Source organism: Bidens hawaiensis, unplaced genomic scaffold (assembly GCF_021521415.1).
Source record: "Bidens hawaiensis isolate Kalapana, Puna unplaced genomic scaffold, B.hawaiensis_p1.1 tig00033114_1, whole genome shotgun sequence".
NCBI lineage: Eukaryota > Viridiplantae > Streptophyta > Magnoliopsida > Asterales > Asteraceae > Bidens > Bidens hawaiensis.
The window spans coordinates 145,938-165,685 of record NW_027495654.1 but is presented as its reverse complement, the minus strand read 5'-3'; the positions used below and the strand labels follow the sequence as shown (position 1 = coordinate 165,685).

At 34.2% G+C, this 19,748-nt stretch overlaps 2 protein-coding genes and 1 non-coding gene across 4 annotated transcripts; 1 reads left to right on the top strand and 2 right to left on the bottom strand.

Annotated features, from left to right (window-relative positions):
• The first annotated feature begins 3,446 nt into the window (after positions 1–3,446).
• On the top strand, positions 3,447–11,656 carry LOC143584406 (sucrose nonfermenting 4-like protein). 2 transcript variants are annotated; one of them, XM_077066476.1, is made up of 13 exons: positions 3,447–3,723; positions 3,821–3,908; positions 4,941–5,129; positions 5,199–5,330; positions 5,722–5,781; positions 5,974–6,063; positions 6,224–6,328; positions 6,962–7,103; positions 9,600–9,767; positions 10,314–10,377; positions 10,884–10,953; positions 11,149–11,245; positions 11,445–11,654. In XM_077066476.1, exons 1-13 carry the CDS (start codon positions 3,656–3,658, stop codon positions 11,543–11,545), a joined length of 1,374 nt encoding a protein of 457 aa, XP_076922591.1. In that variant the 5' UTR covers positions 3,447–3,655; the 3' UTR covers positions 11,546–11,654. The 2 variants fall into 2 exon arrangements, with proteins under 2 accessions (XP_076922591.1, XP_076922592.1); XM_077066477.1 differs by lacking the exon at positions 9,600–9,767 and having other exon boundaries at positions 11,445–11,656.
• A 683-nt stretch (positions 11,657–12,339) lies between these two features.
• On the bottom strand, positions 12,340–12,421 carry TRNAS-AGA (transfer RNA serine (anticodon AGA)). The gene has a single exon. It is a non-coding gene; the product is annotated as a tRNA-Ser (tRNA).
• Positions 12,422–13,991: 1,570 nt separating this feature from the next.
• On the bottom strand, positions 13,992–18,230 carry LOC143584401 (calcium-dependent mitochondrial ATP-magnesium/phosphate carrier protein 2-like). The gene is made up of 4 exons (XM_077066471.1): positions 17,681–18,230; positions 14,943–15,719; positions 14,783–14,873; positions 13,992–14,487 (listed from the first exon to the last, which is right to left on the bottom strand). Exons 1-4 carry the CDS (start codon positions 18,072–18,074, stop codon positions 14,295–14,297), a joined length of 1,455 nt encoding a protein of 484 aa, XP_076922586.1. The 5' UTR covers positions 18,075–18,230; the 3' UTR covers positions 13,992–14,294.
• Positions 18,231–19,748: the final 1,518 nt, after the last annotated feature.

Below are 19,748 nucleotides of genomic sequence, written 5' to 3'. Positions count from 1 at the left end.
TCGCGCCTCGGTGGTGTGGTGCTCGCGCCCCGGGGCGCGAGCGGCTGGCCTCACGCGCCCTTTCTCGCGCTCCACACCCCTCAGCCTAAGAGGGTATTTAGGTGGGCTTTTAGATTTGTTTATTTGCTTATTTGTTTTTCGAAAAACAAAAGTCACTTTTGAAAAGCTCCATTTTAAAGCTTTTAGAGGGGCACCTTTTGCTTTTCAACAAACATATAAACAAACAAGCAAGTTTTAGAAGCTCACCCAAACACCCCCCTAAAAGAGTTGTTGTTTAGTAATGCTAAGTTAACATCAATAGATCTGAGTTAGACATTTTTGTCATATCAATGATCTCCAATTCCCCACCGAGTGTTCTAGTTGTCATGTGAGCCTAAGTGGTTAGCATATCGAGTTCTTTTTTTTCCATTCCTTTGTTTTAGTTAGTGCATTAGCTTTATTGTTTTAGGTTGCGATTAATGTTTTGGGTGCCCCGACTCTTCTGGATCCGCCACTAATTATAGCTTTGGCTTAATCTCGTTTGTACTTAAATTGAGTTTTTTACCAGTCAATCTCAAGTAGCGTCCGCTCACTTTTGTTATGATCCTCCGGCATGTCTCAACACCGAATACGTTGTGCCACTCCGCATCTAGATTTGACCCTCGATGTTTCTCCTCTATTCAACTTACGTATCCAAGATATCTATATCAAAAGTTAGTTAAAAAGAGTTCCTCGGTTTTAGCAGCTTTATAGTGTAATTTGAATATTTGAGGTTCATAAAAGAGAAAGTGAAGGTAATTTTTATCATGTAATATTTAAATTTTTTTTAATAATGATAAAATACTTCTTTTACATTAACTCATGGTTAATGCGGACCAAATGCATTAACAAGGGATCAAATTTGTTAGATTCCCAATTTCTCAAGAAAAAAAATCAAAATAAATATATACTCATACGGCATGGCATGTACATGTATTATTCGTTTAATTTTGGTTTTGTTGTCTTCAAATGATTACTATTTCTTTAAACAATAGTAGTTTGTTTTTATGAAGTTAAATTTGTTTGATATAATAGCTTTAAATAATTGTAGACGTATAAACAAGCCAAACCCCAATTATATTCAAGCTCGGGTAGCTTAAATTAACAAGGTTTAAGTTAAACTTCTTTCAAGTCTTATATCTAAAACCCACCCACAAATTGCAAGTAATTTATAAGCTCAAGCTGCTCTCATAACAAAATATACACTCATTTATTTATTATGATATATAATAAGAGTTATTTAGTAATCACATAACACAATGTACAATTATCATAGTTGAAGACTTTGTGTGAACGAAAGCCGATATATAAACCTATTAAACGAACTATAATTAAGTCCGGAACCATTTATTAAATAAGCTTCAACACGAGCTCATTCATACTCAATTCAATTCAAACTTTTCACGACCCAATCTCATATCTAGTAAACTATCTTCTTTACACTCTTACAAACTCATTACCATTATAAACAATTTAATAATAATAATAAAGAAACCTCAAAGTTGTTATGCTTATTGGTTTTTAATTATCCCAACTAAAGGCCACTGGCCGAAAATAATCTTAACTGAGTTTATCGCCATCGGTGTTTTCAAATTTTAAAAAATTTTCTCTCAATGGCCCCCCGCTAAAAACAACTTAACGATGTTAACTTTTTTATGAATTTCAAATTGATTTTTAGGGCATTTAATCAGAAGGATGATACGAATCGATAGATTTAAAACTTAGCTCGTAACGATTCTCCAAACGGTTTGATTAGTGCTTTAAATCAGGTGTTTGAACTTCCAATAACAAAAATTAGGTCGTTTGTAGCACTGTTCAAGCTTAAGTGGTATCATCATTTCTAATCAAAAGCCCTACAAAAATAAATTTGAATTATGAAAAAAGGTTAATACCGATAATTTTTTTTTTTAACAGGAGGCCACCGACAACTAGTTTTCTTAAATTTAAAACCGACGATAAACTCAATTAAAATTATTATATGTCAATAACTTTACTCGAGATTATTAAAATATAGTAACCCAAATTATTATTATTATAACAAAAAAATGAATATAAAATATATAGTTCGTTTAAAATATACCCTCATTAAAATATAGAATTACAAATTTTGTCCTTTAAAAAAAGTCAATTTACGGTTCGTGTCCTTTGTTAAGTTTCTTTGCAGGCGGTGTACTTTAAACATTTTTTTCCTACACGTTATGTCCTTTACGCTAACTGGGTTAGAAAAACTCAGTTAAATACCCTCACGTGAAACGCATGTGAGGGCATATTGGTCTTTTCGTCTACCCTGCAACTTCTTCTTCTTCTTCTTCTTCTTCATTTTGCATATCTCAATCAAAACCCTAAAATCATCTTTAATATGTCAAAATCAAATGTAATTTAAATATTTCAAGATATAACCCACTGTCTCCAACCTTTCGTCACCGTCTTCCCCACTCAACTGCCGCCACCGTCTCCCAGCTCCAACGACGCCACCGTATCTCACCTCCACTGCAGCTAAAAACCCATTAAAACTCTATATATCTTTCTAAAAAACCCTTTACAACCACTGCATCTACCGTCTACGACATCCACCGACGGCCACAGCGAACACAAATCGTCAAACTCTCGCCCTAGTTCCTAAATTAGCCCTAATTAGGGGTAAGCTTGATTCATGGATCGATCGATATTAAAACCATTGAAGCCAAAAATCGAACCCTAGGCATAATTCTAACCTCAACGTGGTGGTGGAGGCTGCGCGTGGGTCGCCATGGTAACGGTGGCCGGAAAATCAATTGTGACGTCGATGGTGAGGACCGGACGGTTAAACTCTGACCTCAATAAATTTCATATATGCGAAAAGCATCGTGCAAGGTTTCCGATGACAGCTGGACGGTGGTGGAGGAGTAGCAGTATTCCGGTGGATGGTAATGGCAGCCGGACTATGGTTGTCTTCAATTAGATCTGGCGAACTGTAGCAGCCGGAGCTTATCGAGTTTGATTTTCGGTCGAATTGCATCGAGAAGAAGCCGGAATTTGATATTTGAAGAACAGAGTGGAATGCCGAGATGGTGATAATGAATTAATGATAATAATCTGGTTATTGTAAGTATGCGTTGATTAATTCAAAGGGATTTTGGATTTTTGTTCTAAGATTAAGATTAATTATGTTATTTGTGCAATTTGTTTAATTGCTATTATTATTAATATGATTATATGAATTTGTTTTGAAAAGACCAATATGCCCTCACATGCGCCTCACGTGAGGGTATTTAACTGAGTTTTTCTAACCCAGTTAGCGTAAAGGACATAACGTGTAGGAAAAAAATGTTTAAAGTACACCGCCTGCAAAGAAACTTAACAAAGGACACGAACCTTAAATTGGCTTTTTTTAAAGGATTGTAATTCTGTCCAAAAAAATATAATAAGTTTGTTCCTCCTGGGCTGTTTTACAGCTCTGAGAAATCGAGGACGAGATTCTGTTTCCTAATTGGCTAATTCTAATTCCCCCAAATATTTTTCTTTCTTTCTTAATTTAATTTAATTATATTATGCTCCGATTTAATATCTGCTTCTGCATAATTATCGCCGGCAAGATTTGATTTTTATCTCTGTTTGTTTTTGCAAATCTTTCTTTCGAAAACCCAAATAAAAAATTATGGTTCATACCCACTTCGTTTGGTCTCATGGCGGCAATCAAGTCTTCTTGTGCGGTGATTTTACTGCGTATGTTGTTTCTTAATTGCACTTGTTGGAGTTCAATTAATTGATTTTGACCTTTTGATTTTGACTTTGACTATACTTATATAATGCAATTATTTAGGTGGATCAAGTATCATCAGATGGTTTGTGTTGAGGGCTCTGCAACTACTTTTATGACTATCTGTGATCTACCCCCTGGTGTGCACAAGGTAATTATATTTTAACTAAAAGTCTTTTTTTTTTTTTTTTTTTGTGAATTGTACTTTTAATTTAAGGGGATTTGTGCTGCTTTATTCATGTCACTCTGATATTTTTTGCTGAATTTTTTCGTAACTTTTGCTTTGTTGCGGTTTTCGATGCGGTGGGGCGTTTTGTTTTGTTGCATTTTTGATGATGATATTTCGTATGGATTGTTTTGTGTTAGAGCGGTCTTGGTGTTTAGGGATTGTTTGATAGCTTCTTAACGATTCCATTAAGTGGCTATCTCTGAATCAGTCAGAGGTAGAGTGTGTTTAGTTACATCTCTTAGCGGCTCACGGATCCTCTTAATGATTAAGTTTTGGAGACATGTTGAATGATTCAGAGGCTACTTCTTAAGCAATTAGACCTCTTATTGATTCAACGCAAGATTGCCAAACGACCCCTTAGATGATTTGTTAGGGGAGCGTATAGGTACTTTCAAGGGGATTTGTGTATGTCTGCTATTATTTTATCTTTTACTGCTAGAGTTTTCTCACTATTTTGTGTTGTTAGCAGTTTACAGCTATTATTTTTTGTGGCTTTTGTTTTGTTGTTATTTTGGTGATGATATTCAATATAGACTGTTTTGCATTAGCGTGGTCTTGGTGTATAGAATTTTTCAGCGAGCATATTCGTACTTTTAAGGGGATTTACGCTACCTTATTCATGCCTCGTTGCTCATTAAAATCTGTTATTATTTTCTCACCAATTTGTGTTATTAGTAGTTTACTGCTATTATTTTAGTATTATTAGTACCTTTTGTTTTGTTGTTTTTAATTACCAGTTCATACTTTATATTATACGAATATTACCCTCCCTAAACCCTACCAGTAGCTTGCTATGAATGTGTTTTTACTGGATACATTTGTTTATTATACAATAAGAATTGTTTGTAAATTGTGAAGTATAGTGAGGTTATTAGCGAGTTACAATACTCACTTTATTTAGTGGTAGATTCTAATTATTGTTGGGTTTTTTTGGGCTGCAAATGGTGAATGAAGTTCAAATTCTTGGTTGATGGTGTGTGGCGGATTGACGAGATGCAACCGGTTGTTGAAGATGAATATGGTGTTAATAATGTCGTTGTTGTGCAACAACCCGAGCTTTTACCTCAAATGTTTCCTCCTGTAAACGATGGTCTATCGGTCATGCCTATTGATGGCTTTAATCATAGAAATCATGCTAATGTTGTAAGTATCCACATATAATTTTCTTGTATTATTTGCGATGATAATAATGTAAGAATATTATGTTTTTAGGCTTCAACGTCAGGCAGTGATCCGAATGAAGAGGTGGAAATAACGGGTGATGACATAGGGACTACTACACGTCGTTTATTTAAGCATTTATTATCTTATAAAGCATATGACTTGATTCCCGAATCAGGGAAGGTTTGAATTCGTTTTCTTAATACTTTTTTCCGCTAATGGTGGCCTCAACCCGTTTAGTTATAGATGGGCTGATTTGAGTTGTGTATATTTCAAACGGGTCAGATAAAAATTTTGATTAAAAGGTGAATGGGTCAAACTGAAAGTCAAAGAGTATTTATATTCAAAGATTTAGATCATTACTCTAATGATATCCTTTTTGCAATCATATTGAAAGCATTAATTATTTACAAAATGGATAAAAGGTGTCAGCGGGTCAATCCGACCCGATCCGTTTTGACCAAAACTACAAAACGTTTAAATCTCAGCCTCTTGCCACCTCTTTTGTTTTCATTATAAGCCTTTTTAAGTAATATATTAAATTAATATTTGTAAAATTGTCTTTGGAAACTAGGTGTTTGCATTAGATGACAGTATGACAGTAGAAGAGGCGTTTCTTGTTATGCATGAAGAGGTATGTCTTGACTCTTGATTACATTTTTTTTTGTTTGAGAGTGTTATTTAGATTATTGTTTTTTAATATAGTTTTTAAACACTTTCTATTATTAAAAAAAATCAGAGGGGTTGCTTATTCTACTAAGTTGTATATATGCCTTATTTCTTGGAATATAATTGAACAAAAATTCTGATTATTTGCTTATTTTAGGGACTTGCTGTTACCCCCCTTTGGAATGCAGCCAATTTACAGATTTCAGGGATGTTAACTGCATCTGATTTCATTATGTTTCTGATCGAGGTATAATATAATTAATCTTGCAGAAAGTTTGATTTTTTACCATATTATTATTTGATTGCAATTATTATAATTGCTATGAAATGTGTAAATATGATATCATGAAAAATTGAAATTTCAGAAGGATTTTTATGAAATGCTCTGAAAATAATTAATCTTGCAGTTGCATAGGAACCGTGCAATGGCAACTAATAATGTGAACCTGTTTGCTACAATATCTGCATGGAAAGAAGGGAAGCTTCAACTTCAAAGGAGACCTTTGATCCAAGTAAGCAACATGTTTCATAATACGGGTCAAATTGGGTTGTATTTTATCTCAAACGGGTCAAATAATTTATTTTTAGTGCATGCAACGTGCTAAACTTTTTTTATTCAAATTTTTGGATGTTTGATGTTATTGTTTTTGCTATCATAATTAACGCACTAGCTATTTATAAAAGAGTTATGTCAAATAGAGCCGAGCTCGGTTTGTATTGGATCAAACCCTCCCCTCAGGCTGTTAAAATCTCACTCAACAATGGCTCGGTTTGTAAAAGAGCCAAGCTCGCTCGTTTGGCTTGTTTAAATAAAAGCCCAAATTTTAATATATAAATTATAACCTAAATTTAATATATATTAGTTATAAATTCGACATAATGTGTATGTTGAAACATAATAGTTTTATTTGTTGTTTTTGTATATACAAATACGTGTAAGAAATGCAAATTAAAAAATAAAAAGAACGAGTTTGCTCAGAGCTTTTGATGGCTGACCTTGAGCTCAAGATATCAGCTTGCTAAGAAAAAGGAGCCAAACCCATCTTAAACATCCTAACCCAACTTATAGTTCTACAACTTTTCCATTAATATTTTCGTATGCTATTGATTTTTCTTATAACTTCCATTTGTTTTCTTGAACACAGATTCATCCTGATGATTCCCTCAATAATGTTGCGGTTAGAATCTTGGAAAATCACATATCTTCAATTCCTGTTCTATATGTCCCGGAAGGTTCCACTTGTCCAATGTTGCTTCATGTTATATGCCTTAGTGGACTCTTAGAGCGTATGTTTCTTTCTTTACTTAGCTTTTTGTTTAGACAGAATTACAAATTTTGTCCTTTAAAATAAGACGAATTACGGTTCGTGTCCTTTTTTTAGTTTCCTTGCAGGCGGTGTACTTTAAACTTTTTTTTTCTACAAGTTTTGTCCTTTACGCTAACTGGGTTAGAAAAAGTCAGTTAAATCCCCTCACATGAGGTGCATGTGAGGGCATATTGGTCTTTTTGCCTACCCTGCAACTTCTTCTTCTTCTTCTTCTTCTTCTTCTTCTTCTTCATTTTGCAGATCTTAATTAGAAAAAGTCAGTTAAATCTCCGTCACTGCTTCTGTTTCTGTATCTATTAACACACACACTTTGGATTCATCAATTAACAATCTAGGGTTTCACCAATGGATCCCACCATCCCAATTTCATCACCATACCTCCCACTCTTCTTCTCCATCTTCTTAACCATCTACTCCTCCGCCCACTTCCTCCTCTTCCGCCACTGGACCACCGCCCTCCGCCCAATCGCCGCCAGCTGCTTCATCTCACTTCTCTCTCTATGTTCTACCACACCATCACCATAACCACTCCTCAAACACCGTCACCACCGCCACCATAGCTCCGCCACCAGCCACCGCTCCATCTCCGATTCCCTCTGTCTTCGAGCTGGAAACCCGTTCACGCGTATATTCTCCCTATATAATCTCAACCCCACCTTATTCTTCCCTCATGTACGCTCCAAAACCCTAATTTCGATCTTACCAATTCCCAAAATTGAACCCACTTTCCTTCAATTCAACACCTCAATTGCAAAACCCACTTCTCAATTTCACCAACAATGGAAGATCAGTTGCTGCCGTCAATTTATGCTGTCGTTTGCTGGGCCGTTGTCTAACCCAGATCCGAATACGATTCGGGTGGAGACGTGGGGGTTGGCGGAAGACTTGGCCCGGGAGGTGTTGAATTGTATATACCTGACTTTGGATTCCGAAGAGAAGAGGAAAGATGTGATTGAATATGTGCATAAGCTTATCAGATTCAATCTCAGATTGGAGGTTATAACTGTCATTTTTCACAATTTCTGGTTTTCTTGGCTATGGGGTTTTGTTAAATTTAGGGCAAAATAGTCATTTCATATTCATGTGGTTCTTGTTTGATGATATGCATAAGTTATGAAGGTCTCGCCGGAATATTCCGGTAACAAGTACTTTCCTTAACAAGTACTTAATCACCGGCGCCGACGGGTTTGTTGGGTCACACATGGCGCTTGCGTAGAAGAAACGAGGTGACGGTGTTGTCGGAATTGATCACTTTAATGATTATTATGACCAGATCTGAAATGGTCTCGCCGGAATATGCAGGAATCTAAGGGGGTGTTTATTGTTGAAGCGGATATTAATGAAGAGAGAAAGAGAGACAAAAATGGTGGTGGCTTAGAGAGAGAAAGAAGAGAGAAAGGAGGAGAAGGTGTTATCATTTTGCAAGTACAGACGAAAAGACAAAACTACCCTCACATGCTTCTCACGTGATGGGATTTAACAGAGTTTTTCTAACCCAGTTAGCGTAAAGGACATAACGTGTAGGAAAAAAATATTTAAAGGATACCGCCTGCAAAGAAACTAAGAAAAGGACACGAACCGTAATTTGGCTTTTTTTAAAGGACAAAATTTGTAATTCTGTCTTTTGTTTATAACAAACCTAACCGCATAAAAAAGTAATCAGCTTTGGTTCGATTTCTATTTCAGGTACCCATCTTTTTTTCCGCCCATTAATACATTAAATTTTAAAATATTTGATTCAAAGTTTATTTAAAAAAAAAGATTAGCTTTAATAGAGTTTTGAGTAAATTACACTTTGTGCCCTTTAACTACAGGTTAGTTTGTAAGTTGCGTCCTTTAACTTCAAAAAACAAATCCTATATTTGAAAAGTTGTAACACATTAGGTCCTTTCCACTAAGTGACGTTAAATTTTCTGTTAAATTATTTTTTTAATTTACAATTTTACCCGTACAACTAAAGGGCAAAATTTGTAATTTTCAGAATTCTTTTAATTTTTTGTTCTGAAAACTTTTGAAATAAAAGAGAGTGAAATAAAGAAAAGAATGCTGAAAATTAAAAATGTCGTCATTTAGTTGTAGGGGTTGGGTAAAATTGTCATTTTAAAAAAAGTTTAACATAAATTCTAATCTAACTTGTGTTGGTGGAAAGGACCTAATGTGTAAGTCTTCAAATAACATATGTTTTTTGTAATCATTTAATAAGTTCAACGAAACAACTTGCAAGTTGACCTATAGTTAAAAGACACAAAGAAGAGTAATTTACTTTACAATATTTTTGAACAACAATATCTTTTTGATATTTGACATAGGTTTTTGCTAGGACAAACATAGATGGATTCCAAAAATAGAATGTACCAAATTTGTTACTTTTTATGCAATGTTTCTTTTTCTTTATAAAAGCTAGAAATTTTGTTTATCATATGTTCTAAATCGATATACATTTTTAAAAAAATAGATATACACAGGCATTTTGAGCACCGTATTGCTTATTTGCCACTTTTACAACATTCAATTGGTGTTGTTCCAATTGGTGCTTGGATTAGAGAGATTGGAGGTGCAAGGGAATTAAAAACAATTTCTCCTAATTGTCTTCTTAGCGATGCTTATAGACTATTAATAGATGGTGCGTATCATGTATCAACCTCTTTCATTTCTTGATTTACATTATTTAATCATGGGGTGTGCGCAAAACTGAAATAACCGAACCCAAGAAAAATACAACGGTTTGGTTTTATGTATATTTAAAACTGATTTTGCGGTTCGGTTTCGGTTTTGCTATCAACTAGAAACCGAAAAAACCAATCCTAGCCGAATCGAAAAGCCGATTTTAAACAATTTGTAAGAAATTAACAAATTGTGTAGCCCAAAAAATTTAGATCCAAATGTGTAATAATCAAGTAAATCATTGATCAAGAAAAAATTTAGGTCCAATTTATTATTTTGGGACTTTTCCGGTCCAAAATTTCAATCCCAAATGGTAAAACCGAAAAAAAAAACGATTTTAAGTTTATAAGAAAAGAATAAATGTTGTAGCCCAAAAATTTATAAGTCCAACTGGTAAAATCGGAAACCGAACCCATTGCGAATATTGAAAACCGAAAAAACTGAACGGGTTTGAGCCCAAAACCAGCCCATGAAGTTTCATAATCTGGATCTTGATTTCTTACAGAGCATATAAGTTCGGTGCCCATTGTTGATGATAACAGGACCCTTATTAATGTCTTCTGCAGGAGGTTGTGTTTTTTTACCTTTTTATCCTCAACTTACTTTTACCGTTTTTGCCTTGAAATGGAAAAATGGGTGGGTAGAATAACGGGGTTGTGTACTTGTGTTAATCATATGTTTTTTTTCTAATACAAGTCAACACTAGTCAAATGGGTCACTTTTACAATTTATCTAAAAGGGGAACGGGCCAAACGGCTTGAAAGTTTCCCAAAGTTTGTTCTTAGTGCATACGACTTCTTAATTCGTTTTATTCAAAAATTATGTACTAATGCTCTTTTTTTTATTAGACAGTTTAGGCAACTGTAAAAGCAGTGTACTAAATTTGATTACAAAATTTATAATAATAAGTATAATAATCTTATTTTCTTTATTAAACAATTTAGGAGATTGTAAGCTTTTAAATACATTTTGGACGACCCTCGACATGTTTGACCCGTTCAATCTGTTTGACTCGGTTCATTTTCAACGAATATTACAAAACTTACCAATTTGCCACATCTTTGTTTCATTTCAGTGATGTCCTTTCATTAGCAAAGAATAATGCATATGCTCATGTTCAACTTGATCAGACCACAATATCTCAAGTAAGTCTAGACCTATATTATATTTTCTCTACCTTTTTTTTATTAATTTGCATAATCCTGAAATGATGTATTATAAAATAATAATTATTACTAAAAAATCGATGTTTTATATTTTATTATTTGGCTAATTTAATAGAATAGCGACTTACTTAGGGTAAGGGTAGTTTGATAATTATACGATTTTCGTGTCTTTAGGCACTACAGCTTGTAGATACAAATACACGCAGTTGGTATGGGATATGCACGCGCTTGGATTCCTTGTATACAGTCATTGGTCTTCTTTCAGATCCAGGTTCAGTTATTTTTACCTTTATAAATCCAAAATTCAAGATTTTTCACAGTAAAAAAAGTTAACAGAATTGATATATAATTTATTAAAGATATATATTATATAGTTGACTGAAAAATGAAAATAAAGTATTGTATATTTGATATCACTTAATAAGTTTCAAAACACGCGTGTTAAAACTTGTGTTGTTTTTTTGTTACAGGGATACGACGTGTTGTGGTTGTTGAAGCAGGAACTCGTTATGTGTTAGGTTTAATTACATTGAGAGATGTATGTAGTCTCATTTTTAGAGATTTTTCTTAAAAATTGTGTTCTCATTTAAATAGGGTTGGTGATGGTTTAACAATTGGATATATGTAGAGGGGGTGTGTGAACACACTTTTTTTTTTTTGTAATTATGAACACACCATGATGCTTTAAAATGCTTTATTTTGATTAATATAATTATTTACAAACTTAACCTTTTGGTGTGTTGCAGACTTGCAATGATTTTACACTAACAGCACATGGTTAGTTTAGGATGTTAATTGGGTGGTTCTAACATGTTTACACATGCGTGTTAACCCTAGTCAATGTACAAATACTAGATATGCTCGCCGCTCGCGTGCAAACGTCTAGTATACTATGCTTGGTTTAATGAATGGTTGCGATTGGTTCTTACCTTGGTAAATTCATGAACCGAACACGGCTTAAGCTTGCTGTATAATGGTTAAGAAATAAATACCATATCCTAGAGAGAAAGAGGCATATATCATTATGCTCTGTACGTTAGCCGTCTACCGTTGATGTATTATCCGTTGGTCTAACGTTTTAGTCTTACTAAACCTTTGTTTGCTGGTATATTCTTTGGTGTGACATCTATGATACAATGTAATTGAAAGAGTCGAAACTGCTATTCACTTCATTACGTTGTTTGTTGGCACTTGGAAGACTAGTCATTGTGTGAACGCCCGGAGCTTATATAATGACAGCTAGCTAGATTGATCAAGGTTCGGGTGCTAGACACCCTGTTTTCTTAAACTCTAGTACCCAAAACTGGACATAACATGAAACACGCCTTCCTTCAAGTAACTTCAATTAAAAAATATTATTTTTAACGTGGACGGCAGGATTCGAACCTGCGCGGGCAAAGCCCACATGATTTCTAGTCATGCCCGATAACCACTCCGGCACGTCCACCTTTTGCTTTAAGAATCTCCATGTTTGATTATATTATGTTTTCTATAAACATTTGTTTTTTAAGGTTCCTTATTTTTCAGAATGTTTTTGCTCATTTAGCAATTTGCTTTTTCACTACTATTTAGTTTTATTTACATAATATAGTAACAGCAATATTGAGTGATAATGTCTTTCAATGGTTTTGGTATAAGTTTTTTACTTTACTGAGTTGAGAAATTTCCCAGCAACTTTGTTTTTTTAATAAATATTCCACTATTTTTTTCATATCTATAATATATATAAACGAAGACATAAAAATCCTATGTGTCGCGATGTGGTTGCTCCCCATTTTTTTGACGTCACCAGATTTGTTTGATTTTTAAATTGAGGCTTCTCATGCATTTGACCCGAATTCATGGGTATGGGTCTTACCAAACCCAGACATTCCTTAAACGGGTTATAACATCTCATTAAATTAAAAAGTATTCTCACCAAATTATTGATGTAAAAATCCTATAAAATAGGTTATAATAAAAATTAATATCTTATTTATTTTAAAAAAGATATATATATTATTTAAATTAAAAAAATAATTTGATAGTAAAAAAAATAAACGGGTCTTGGGTCTCATTAAACCATAAGTATATTATTAACTTTCATAAATATTATTTATAATTAAAAAACCAATTTTATAGTAAAAAAAATAAACGGATCCTTAGGTCTCATCAAAACCATATAGTTTTTAAACCGGGTTATAACATCTCATTTATTTGTAAAACAATTTATCATCAAACCATAAGTATATTATTAGCTTTTATATAATAAAAAAATATAAATTCAAAAAATAATTAAAAATATTATAAAAAAACAATATTAAACAACCCCGTAATACGGGGGGATAAAAACTAGTTTTGTATAAAGTATAAACGAACTGTTATGCTTTGATGTCATTTGAAAATTGTTTTGAATAACTAAATGAACTTAATAGAAAAGAAAAGGTTATGTAGTTGGATGTTTTTTTATGTGATAAATGGTAAAAGGCGGTTAGTTTTAACTGTATTTAAGCAAGAGGGTTGAAACTTGAAAGTATAACTTGTAACCCTATTCATTTGAATAGACGAATTGTTAATTGTAATGGGGATCGATGATTTGAATAGGCTTCCTCTAACTCTTAATCTACCTCTTTATCCATCGTATACTTTGAAGTTTGAACCATAACAGATGACTCTATCTGCATTCTGACTCGGATCTTAGATATCTGTGATTGAGTATTAAAGGTTAACTCATATATTCTGCAACTTAGCATGCTTCCTTGACCGAGGCTGTTCGTTTTATTACCCCTTCACTTTACATCATTCGATGTTTATTTGATCCGTTTGTGATATAAAACATGTAATTAGTTAGCATTACTTTCGTTAGTTGTATGAGACATGGTTCAGTGGCGGTGGTGTACATAACCTTCAGACCACTTAATATTCCTATTGTTTCATTTGACCCTTTCCGGCTACATCATTTATTAATAACGATACATCTATTGTCAACGGATAAGTGAAATGAGAACAAAACTGTATGGTTTCCTTTGCACACACGATTGATCACCAACATAAACGACATCAATCTCATTATCTGAAGCAAGATTAACAACAACCCGTTGCCACTTGCATCCATGTATCTGTTGTAACAAAGAATTGGCAAATAGCCTAAATGTATTCAATTTGGACATACTCTAGTACCCCAGAACATACACATGGAAAATTCCACGATACCCCTGAAGATACTTGTTCACTTTACAAAAATACCCTTCTTTCCGGGTGGGAAGTTAACACCCATCTCCAATAATGGGCATATTATCTACTTTATTATCCTACTTTCATCATCATCATAACCATCATTATCATTCAAGATCTAATGTCTGTTTCATTGCTTCATAAGCCATATATGTAATGCTGGCAGCTGGAATAACTTTTAATAGATTTGGAAAAAGTCCTTTGTAGAAACCACGTACCCCTTCGTTTTGATAAGTTTTCATGAAAACGTCGCTCATCCCATTGTACGCGTTAGCACCACCATGTCGATGTGCTTGCATCCTAACATGCATAACAAACAGGTCATTCTTAGTACAAGATAAAACGGGCCAGGCCCTTAATTCGGGTCGGTTTGTTTTTTCGGTTTTAATTACATGCATAACCGAAAATTTTTGGTTTTTATGAAAACATAAAACTAAACCAATGGTTTTCATTTGGATTCAGTTATTTCAGTTCGCTTATTTTGGTTTTAATTACATGCAAAACCGGAACTGACTGAAAATCGGTTTTACAAAACATAAAACCATGGTTATTTCAGTTGGGGTTTTTCAATTACGGATCATTTATTCCAGTTTACCTTGTTCTGACAACTTGCAAAGGATATACACAGGTGGCACCAAGTGCCCCTGAAATGGTCCCACACCCCAATTGAGCTAGCGGGCCAGGTTCTGCAAGACAAAAACGAGCATCAATTTTAATATTCATAATAATGTGCATAGTCAGGAGGAGATTCATACCACTATCAATCAAAATATAGGTTTTTGACATCTCTTTCAAGGTCTCGTAAACAGCCAAGTCAATTCCCGCATATGGAATAATACCAAGAAGGGAAGGAACGATCCCCTTATAAAAAGCTCGTGGGCCCTCATGAACCCATATATCCTTTGAAAGTTTCCCCAAACTAGGAACCTTACCACCTTCACAAACATAAGTCTGTAACCGAGTTTTCACTAAATCCATCGGATAAATAGCCGTTTGTGCCACCGCACCCGCTATACCACCTGCTAGAAGCCGCCCTAAAGTTCCAATATCGTCCTTATCTCCACCACCAATAATGTCCTTTAATATTTCATAAGTGTAAAACTTTATAGCACTCTCTGGGGCAACCTTAATAACATTTAATCCATTGCCTCTAAAAAATGATAAAATCCCGCCATCTTTCCATATGTTCTTAACCGCGGCACCGATTGAAGCATGGGTGGTTTGAACCTGTAGGGCCACTTTAAGGCGGTCAAGAGGGGCGGTGGCAGTTCGGGAAGCGGCCCCAGCCACCCCACCAGCAATTAGATATTTGGTGGCGTGAACATGCTTGCTGATTCCAGCTGGAATTACGGCTTGTTCTCCTATATCTACTAGTGATACACGTTCCCAATATTGGTAGATGTTTTCAATTGTTGCTTCATGTGGATAAAGTAAAAGAAAATCTCTCCATTCTTCAAATGTTATTATTCCATTGTTATCTTTATCAACACGTTCAACAAAACTAGCTAGTTCGTCATCGTCTAGTTCTATCCCTGCAAATTAAAAGCTGCCAGAGCTAATAAGATGTAGACAATTCAACGTTAAAAAACACTGTTACAGTAAAAAAGACAGTGATAGTATTTCCACAATCAAGTTATCCAATTCTTTCATGATGATCATTTCTTAAAGAAGTTTACCATCACGGAAAAGAATAGAATAGAATGATGTACATTCTTGCATCAAAAATAAAATCTACAAACATGACAGTGGGTGTCTAAAATACAACCTGGCTCCTTGAGTTGATTAAGCTGATTGACTATCACAGCTGTAAATTGTGTTTAATATATCAACTATGCACAAAATCCTGTTGCTTTATAGAATCAAGGCCAGTCAAGCAATGCACAATCAAACCTATTGATAATCTTTGTTTAACTAAAGAACAAAATAAATAGAAGTTATCATATGCTTCTGTCAACACATCAAAATCCATAAAAACTTTACTTGAATAATAAAAGAATGTGGGCAGACCTATATGATCTAACAGCGTACATGGTTACAAGGTTTAAAGTGTGATTCTATAAATCAGCCCGCGTTAATTTGATCCTGCCCGTAATGTTAGTAGCACCTCAGAATGTTCACCAAAAAAAAACAAAAACAGATGTATCTCATGGTGTGATATCTTGCAAAAGGCAGCATAACTTTAGTTATCTAACCAAAATGCTCTAGAATTCAACTTTTCATATAAGATACCATATTCAAATCCTGATAGTGAACGTGGAAAAGCTATATGACAATTACCAATAAGTGTCAACATCATGAAGCACACCATAAATCTGATAAGCAAGCTACAGCCTACAGGCTATGCCGATAAGTTGTAGCTCACAGTGCTCGATAACAAAAACTATGTATTTCCCTGTGTTAAATCTTGCAAAAGGCAACATAACTTTAGTTATCTAACCAAAAGGTTCTAGAATTCATCTTTTCATAAAAGATGCCATACTCAAATCCTGATAATGAACCTGTCAACATCATGTTGCACACCAAAAATCTAATAACCAAAACACAGGCTATGGTCCAATGGTCCAACCGTCCAACAAGAAACTTTAGTGCACAGATCTATATGAATCACAGTGTAAAATCATTGTAAACAATATGCCAGTTCAATCACAAAATCTTCACTTTATGAATCAGAGTGAGCATAAAATCTCATCAACTATTCACCATTGTTATGAACTACATATTCAACTTCCAGCCACCAATTTACACATTTAATAAAAATATCTCAAACTATAGTCATACAAAAAGAAAGTGTGTATCAAATTATAAAAATGGTCCACGAACAAACCTTCATGCACAAATTCGTTAGTATATAAATCACTGTGACACTGTGTAAAGCTAACACTGTGTAAAGCTACAATACTATCATTCTATACAATATGCCAGACAAGTCACATAAACTTTAGTGATCTAACCAAAAGGTTCTAAATTCATCTTTTCATAAAAGATGCTATACTCGTATCCTGCTAATGAACCTGTCAACATCATGTACTCATGTAGCACACCAGAAATCTAATAACCAAAACACATGGTCCAAAAACAAACTTAAATGCAGAAATTCTTTAATTATTAGTCACTGTAACACTGTATAAGGCTACAATACTATCATTGTCAAAATCACATAATCTTCATCAAAGTTGAGCATAAAATCTTGTCAACAATTCAACACTGTTTTGAAATATGTATCCAATTTTCAACCGCTAATTCATTCATTACATTCGATATTAAAAAAAAACACATGGTCCAATTCACAACCCTAATTCGCACATTTTAATAAACTGCATCATCAAAGTATAATGATAATACATACATACATACATACATACTCTAAAACTATGCGAGTCAAATCACATAATCTTCAGCACAAAATCTCATCAACAATTCACCACTGTTTTAACTCACACATTTTAACAAACTATAAACATTATGCATGATCAAAGTATAAGTACAATAATACCTGCCTTAACAAGAGCATCATAAAGCTCCTCAGGCAAAATGCATCCGTTATGTTCGACATCGATCGCCTGAAATATCCGATACAGCTCGAGCTCCTTATCATCCATATACCTCCTAAACTCCTCATAATCCACCCTCCCATCCTTATCCTTATCACAAACCCTAAGCAACTCCTTGGCGTACTTATACTCTGACGGTATCTGCAAAGCCGATAACCCTACCTCGATCTGTACGGACTCCAGGTATCCTGCATTCGCCGTGTCGAAGAAACTGAACAGGCTCCGGATACGAGTCTCTCGCTCCTCCTTAGTCTCGCCTAACGCCGCTAACACGTGCTCCATTGTCACCGGTCCGGCCGGCTGGTTGTGCGAGTGATCGATCGCCGGTGACGGCATCGTCGTTAATAATAATAATAATAATACATGACGGATTGATTGACAATGGATTGTGAATGGATCTAGGGTTTGGAATGGAGATTGATTGAGATTAGGTTAGTTTCAAGGAAGATATTTTGTGAGTAATGGGTTTCGGATCGGGTTTTGGTGAGCTTATATTATTATGTTGTTTTAATGGAGGAAGGTTGGTTTGTTGATTATTATTATTATTATTATTATTATTATTATTATTATTATTATTGTAACAGATGATATTGGTTGTTTGAGTGTTTGACCATGTTTAGAAATGGTCAAATTATTATTAACTTAAATTAATAATATGCTTTTGGTAAGTGGTAACCTTTATGTGAAAAGAGGTTCCTTTTGTTGTATTCTTTTGTAGCTTTTAGTAGGTATGTAAATGAATTGAATGTTTGGTGAATTGTTTGTAATTGTTTGATTGAAAGTTAGTTTATATTTGTTTATTTAATATACGAATGATTATGAACACATGTTTCGTTTGTTTATTTATGTTCGTTTCTATCATTCTATGTGTTCGCTTATGTCTGTTACATATTAATAGAAAATTATTATATATTATCTGAGTCATCTGCTTCATGGTTTTATAACTGTTTATTTATGCGTCATTTAAGTGTGTTCATTTATGTTCGTTTATGCTTATTTGTGTTCGTTTATGTTTGTTTATTTTGTTTAGTTATGTCATTTTGTTCGTTTATATTCTTACAATTTAAACAAACGAACACGAACAAGTTCATTTTTTAATTAAACGAACACGAACACATAATATGTGGTCGATTAAGTGTTAGTGTGCGTAAGTTAAGCGAACGAACACGAACATGCTCTTGTCCGTGTTGGTTTCATTTACTATCCCGTCGTTTAGGATGAGATAAATCATTAAATGTTGTTTTGGTGTGTGTTGGAGGAAACAACAAAGCACATCTCTGTTTCGTGTGGTTTGGCTCAATCGGTATAGCAAGTTGTTTCCATGTGGTGTAGAGTCTCCCATTTGTTCGTGTTGAGTGGTGGTATTATCGAGCTCCACAAATATACGAAGTTTCCTAAGCGAAAGGCAAAAGCTTTTCACGTGGTCTACCTCATTATGTTATGGTGTTTATGGAAGGCTAGAAACGGACATGGTGTTCAACTGGTCGACGGTGTCGGCTGGTAGCGTTGCCAAGGTGTTAAAACCCATAGCGTTCTTTGGATTAAAATAGGGCGGTGACCTCGTCAGCAGATTGGATTAGGTTTATTATGTAATGAGTTGTGGACTTGTGGTTGTATAGCTATTGGTGAAACTTCACTATGTGTTGTGCTATATCATCTTGCTGCATCAGTACATATACCCTGTTGTAGCATGATTTTTTATATCTATAAAATATTATGTTGGCCATTTAAAAAATAGTTGAATCATTAAATGTTGTTTTGTAATTATTTGTAAATTTGTTTAAAGATTTGTAAAGGTTTGTTTGTTCTGCTTTAATTATGCACACAATATCGTGATGATTTTGATATTTTGATGTATCAAAAGCATGTTGTGAAAACGGGATAGGTCATCAAGCCTGTCACATTGTTGATCATTGTTTGAATACTTTACATAGATTATTCATTGTTCGAATACTTTACATAGATTGATCATTGTTCGAATACTTTACATAGATTGAATCTAGATTCTGA